This window comes from Saprolegnia diclina (assembly GCF_000281045.1).
Source record: "Saprolegnia diclina VS20 unplaced genomic scaffold supercont1.24, whole genome shotgun sequence".
NCBI classification, from domain to species: Eukaryota; Oomycota; class Saprolegniomycetes; order Saprolegniales; family Saprolegniaceae; genus Saprolegnia; species Saprolegnia diclina.
In genome coordinates, this window is record NW_008246091.1 from 6196 (window position 1) to 12379 (window position 6184).

General features: G+C 56.8%; 1 protein-coding gene across 1 annotated transcript; it reads right to left on the minus strand.

Annotated features, from left to right (window-relative positions):
- Positions 1–1516: 1516 nt before the first annotated feature.
- SDRG_08032 (hypothetical protein) lies at positions 1517–3259 on the minus strand (the record flags this gene model as incomplete). Its single annotated transcript, XM_008613900.1, has 4 exons — positions 2293–3259; positions 2185–2250; positions 2062–2137; positions 1517–1822 (listed from the first exon to the last, which is right to left on the minus strand). The coding sequence occupies exons 1-4, from the start codon at positions 2946–2948 to the stop codon at positions 1517–1519; spliced, it is 1104 nt and encodes a 367-aa protein (XP_008612122.1). The 5' UTR covers positions 2949–3259.
- Positions 3260–6184: the final 2925 nt, after the last annotated feature.

Genomic DNA, 6184 nt, shown 5'->3' on the forward strand with positions numbered 1-6184 from the left:
GTGACCAAATCGATCGGGTCCGATGGATTTGAGTGAGCTAATTCGTCGGGTCCGATGAATTTGAGTGACCTAATCCGTCGGGTCCGATGAATTTGGGTCGGCTAATCCGTCGGGTCCGATGGATTTGACTGTGCATAGGCTAATCGGTCGGGTGTGATGCACGAGTGGCTTTATATACAGAATTAATGCCTGCTCTCAAACAGTAAGGGTGTGTACTTTGACCTCGGCTAAGTTGATTTTCGAATTGACCATCCTTCGCAAGAGATGTTGAGCTGGGACGTCAAATGTCACCCGAAGTAACACCGTGCACCTGACGAGGAGGACGACCTCTCTTCGTTTTCGATCGACGATCCGGTGCTCCCAGAGACCAACAAAATTTATTTGGAAGGCATAACGACCATACAATACGCAAGGTAATACAATACGGAAATTTCACGGAGTTTTTGCCAAATCTTCCGTGTTCTTCCGTGTTGCCTCGTCACATTACTCCAGAAGCCTTTTCTTTCGTGTTTCCTCCGTGTCGTTCCAGATGTTTCTCCCTTTTCTTCCGTGTTTCTTCCGTGTTGCGACATCCGGCAAAAAACTTTCGTAAAATCTCCGTGTGAAAACACATGGCAATCTTAAAACTTCCGTGTTTTACGTGTTGGCTAATCCACCCAATCACACAGCTTCATGGAAAAGCGGTCTCGAGTGTCACATGCCGCCATGTACTTATCTAAGCGAATTTCAAGGACGCAAGCTCGAAGATACGACGAAAACTTCGAGAAATCTGATACCACCATCCCTCGCCGCCCCGATTCTACATCGGATCGCCGGCGCCCCGGTCTCCGTTATCCGGAATCCTCCGTGATTTTGGACATAGCCTTGGATGTAGCCGATAAATCCTGCCCTTGATCGGAAAAGCCTAATTTGGGTCCTTTTTCACAAATCCCTGATTAGATTTAATCTAATCAGGGATCTGTGAAAAAAGGACCCAAATTAGGCTTTTCCGATCCAGGGCCGCAGATGCCAAGTCGACACGCTTGGAAGGACCAGGGAGCGCATGCCACGACGGACGACGGGCGCTCTAGAGTAGATTTGTGATGACTATAGTACACACGCAGAGCGCGCTCGTGTTCTTCGCCTATCGACACGGTAGGCGCTATCACCGAGGTCGAGCGCCCGCTACCTCGTCGCGCCACCAAGCAGCCGCTAGTGAAGCCGCACGAGGCGTGTGGGAGAAGCAGCGCATAGAGGGCGTGCGCCGCAGCATGTGCGTCTTGCCGCAGCACGGGAGGTTTGGACAGAAGTAACCGCTTGCCCCGGCGTGGACTGTCTACTGCATGTGTGCGCCGACGCGATATTGTGCCTGCATAAACCGCTGCGCTGATCAACTTAGTTGCTAGGAATGTCGATGCCAACATAATCAACAGAAATACGAAAACAATTAGTCGTTAGAAAAGACAAACGGCTACGCTACGAGAGAACTCACTACTTGTTGGCTCGGCGCTTCACACGACGCTCGCGCTGACCTCGGTTACTCGTCATTCTCACGCTTCCGACGGCGCTTGACTCGCGACGATTCCGCCAACGTTGGTTGCAAGCCATGCTCACGCTGCAGGTACGCGACAACGTCATCACTGAGGTTGGTGCATGCGGCCTCGAGCACCTTGTGCATGTAGTCGGGCGCTTTCGGCTGCGTGACGAGCCAGCGCAGAATCTGGAGATCGCTGCTGGCAGCGGCTTGGCACATGGCATCCTTGAGCTTCGCTTCGAGTCGATTTCCCAAAAGGAACTGCACGAGCGCGAGGTTGCCGCTCTCGACCGCGACTTGGATCGTCGCCTTGTTGAAGCCGTGTATTGTAGACTACAGTACAACGCGCAACGGCCACTTGGACTTGATCAAGTTCTTGCACACGCACGACTACAGTCTGTAGTCGTGCGTGTGCAAGAACTTGATCAAGTCCAAGTGGCCGTTGCGCGCCGCCAAGTTCACGTAGCGAGACGACCAACCGAAGATCTCCTTGCGCTGCGCAAACTCGACGACAGCCCGTGACCATGGCGACAAGCCTCCTTCCAGACGAAGCGCATGCCGCAGCCGAGGGCCAACGACATGCCGCGGCTCCGACGTCGGGTCCGACTCGGGAAGACGGAAAACCTCGAGCTCGAGGAGCCAAGCGAGCACGGATCGACGGTGGGCCGTACGTGTCGACAAAAGCCTCCTGGTCGGGAAAGGCCGCCGGCGAGAGGAGCGCGAGTTCAGCAGTACATCTAATCCGACTACCACGAGAGTCACCGTCACTGTGACGGCACAGAGCCTTCCACGCCTCGTAGGCCGTGGAGCACATCTTGATGAGGTGGTGCAACGACGGGCTGAGCGCCGAGTAGAGGATCGCGAGGACACGCTTCTGCTCTTCGGCAGCGCAGAGGGTGAAGAACCACGTGCGTAGCGTAGTCGCATAGAGATCGAGGTCGTCACGGCACATCCGGGACTCCTCGGTCGTCATGTTGTCCGGCGCAGGAAGGGCGGCCTTGGCCGCAGCTTGCGAGGGCGCAGCGCTGGATTGCGACGCCTTGAGCTTGAGCTCGTTGCGCAAGTACGACGGGTCCGTGAGGTAGCCCTGCATCAAAAACGTAGAGAACGTCGCCGCAAAGTCGCGCCACTGCGAGATGTGGCGACACACGGGGTCAGTCCACGTGACCGCAATGCCCGTGAACGGCACCAGGTCGTCCGGGAGGACCGTGATGACGGGCATCGTACAATCGGGGCTCCAAAGCGGCACGACGGCGCGAGTCGGACGAACCGCGACGGGCGGCGGCAAGTTGGCGCGAGCAGGCGTGGGTGCATACAAAGAGAGATTCGAGAACACTTCGACCGAGGTGCTACCACCAGCCGGAGACGACACGAGCTCGGTGACCAAAGCAAGAGGCTGCGAGAGCAGCACTTCGACGGGCGTAGAGAGGGCCATAACCTGTCAAGCTGGCACTTGGGGCAGCGAAGCACAAAGCAGAGGAACGAAGCTAAGAAGAGGAAGAGGAAGCAAAGGAGGCAAACGGGCAAGCGGGAAGCAAGCCAGAACGGAACCAAAACAGAAGTGAGGGACCGTGAGGTCCCCACGACCTATGGCCCGGAATGTATTCAGGACATTATGGGACATACAAACTACGAGAGAGGTGGGCAAAACCTCCGAGTGGAGGGAAATAGCCCCAACCTCAGTGGGAAAACAGCCAATGAAAGGGGCTGGACAAAACCACTCGAACGAAAAGTGACGAAGGTGTGTCATCTTCGTGTCGGCTGACGAGCCTCTGGAGGTGCTCTCCTGACACGAAGGACGTCGGCATGATTGCGGGTCGCCGCTTCAAACACGACGTGGGGATGCATGTACGACGTTGAAGGCCCGTTTGTCCGAAAGAAGGGCGCGACAAGATCGGGGCAGCGGTACGTGGACGCCGTTGCGAACTCGAGTAGCCACCCTTGGTGGTATTGTCCGGCTGTAATCGTGTGCTGCGCTGCGAGCCATCGAAGCACTTCCATGTCTTCAACGTCAAGCGCGTACACAAGGAGGTGTACTTGGCACAGCTGAGCGAGCTCCAAAGTACCCCGTCGAGCAAACCACGGCTTGAAGCGGGCGTGGAAGGCGTCGGGCGTGGAAGGCGTCGTACGAGGGGCGGCCGACCAACACGGAGCAGCCGCGGCATGCCTGACGGAGTGCGCATACGGCCTCCGTTATGCCATTCGAGAAGCTCGTGATCAGCCGGATAAGATCCTCCGACCGGAGGACGCCCATGAAGCCCGTGGCCATCATGCTATCTTCCGCTCGGTAAAACACTGTTTTCAACACCAGTTGGCGAGTAGTGGTAAAACGTCTGTTTTAAACACATAAAAACATAGGTAACGCAGATTGACTTCATGCAGCCACGTCAAAACTAGCATTCTACGTACGCTAGCCACCTCTATCCCATGGTCACGCGTATATCTATAGGCTGCTTCAGCACTCGGCCTCGCCAACATCGACAACGTTGCAACTTCCCTGCAGCAACGTCGTGACAACGTCGCAACAGCGTTGTGACAGTCAAGACGTGAGCCTCGGACACCCACATCAAACCGGTTAGTCAAGCCGGCTAGCTGACGCGGTTATTCAAATCGACTAGCCGAAACCACTACGGTTTCTGTGCCCAAACGTGCTCAGCCTCCGAGCTGCCACGTCATGCAGCGTCCTGTCCACGTGCATCACTATGACTGCAGCAGCACGTCGTTGAAGCCCAGTCCCACGCGTAGGCTGTCGACTGCCCCCACCACAGCCGAGCTCCCAAACCACTGCGAGCCACCAATCTCTGCTCCTCCGCTTTGCTAATAGACACCGAGTCTAGTCAACTCACTTCTTCTTTTGGTTTCTCGACCGCAAGTGCTTTCTCGTTTGTTATTTCCATCTCAACTGGCCAACGCTTCCTCTTGTACCCCGGGCAACACGCCGCGATCCTCACGGATCAATGCTCAAGCCTTCCACCTTGGATGATCGATGCCCTTTCCATCCCGACTGCCGTATGACACTGTCGTGACAACCCACAGTCGCAGTGGCAGGAAGCTGTCGAACGACAAGCTTAGCGCATCCAGAGACTGAAAAGCGACCGCGCGATGCGCGTGGAAGTGCTCCAAATAATCAAACCTCCGTGTCACCACCACTTGCGCTACTAGTATGTGTATAGTAGACCTCATGACCACAGAGTGAGGGCCGCGTAATGGAAGCTCGTCACTGCAGTCGCAGCCTAGATTGCAGTCGGTCAATCCCTGCCAGAGCTGGCCGATGGTACCTCATGAGGCTCGCGTTTGGCACCGGGCTTGGCGTCGGCCACTCGCTTCTTGCCGCTCCTGGTCGTATGGATTGGTCGTCTGCTAGTGGGGCTCTACATCCCGCCATCATTCGAGCTCATCGTACAGGACGAGGTCACGGACCTGCGCTGTCGCCGGCGGGGCGGTGGCACATGGAGCACGGGCCGGCAGTTGCCTTCGGTCCCACGACGCTCTTCCCGTGCATCGGTCGCACTTCCACCCGGTCGTTCTCCTTGTCCAGCGCGCTGTCTCGTCCATGCTTGTTATGGCGCCGGCTCGGACGATCGGGAACTGACCAAAGATATGCACTCCAACAATACATATTCCAAATATCGGATTACCGAGGTATGCGGGATTTCCCGCCACATGCGCACGATCCACCGACAACCTTTTTCTCTTTCGACGTGCAACCTGGTACACCCTTGCATGACTGCACCTCCACCTGGAGCACGATAATTGCTACTAGCAATCGATCGACTCGGGCAACACGACTACGAGCAGGTAGTTGGGGATGCTTGCGATTGCCCATATCCAGAGCCTCTAGGTGAATGCACTACGAGTGTCATCGATAGTCCATTTGAACAATCGACGTCAGGTGGAGAAGAAGCAATAGCCAGCGCTTCCTAGCGCAAAGGCGTTCGTACAAAAGGCTCGGACGCTGCTTTTACCAGTGACCTCATTTTCAAACGTACACTGCTCTACCACGATGATGACGACGCCCACCCCGATGCTTGGCTTCCTTGCGCTCTACATTCCGCGCACGAGGGCCAAATCCCAGCGCTACCTCGCCGCTGGCTTCCTCATGGCCATGCTCGTCCGCACCCTCGGGATGCGCCGCGTGCTTCTCGGCCTCCGCCCTTTTGCCTACAAGCTCTTGACAGCTGCCAAGGCAGGGTACGGCACGCAGCTTCGTCCGTTGCCTGACAATGTCGAGACCATCCAGATGCTGCAGACGACAGTCGCCACCCAAGACATGACCATTGCCCACCTCACGACCAACGTCGCCGACCTCCACGAAGCCGCGCGGGTCCAGCGCGTCACTGCTACCGAGATCAGCGCCGACCTCAAGGTCCAAGTACACAATTTGAAGATTCGACTCCACCGCACGACCGAGTGCGCGGCCCAAAGTACCAAGGCGCTGCAGACCGTCGTCGCCTCCAAAGACGCAACGCTTGCCGCCAGAGACAATGTGATCACCGAGCTCCGAGCCCAAGTCGCTGCGCTGCACGAAGCCGCTCGGGTCCAGCGTGTGACGGCTACAACCATCAGCGCCGACCTCAAGGTCGAGCTCCACAATACCAAGATCCAGCTGCACCGCACCGAGGAGCGCGCGCGGCGCGACCTGACCGAGCTCCGCACCGCGTTCAGCACGCT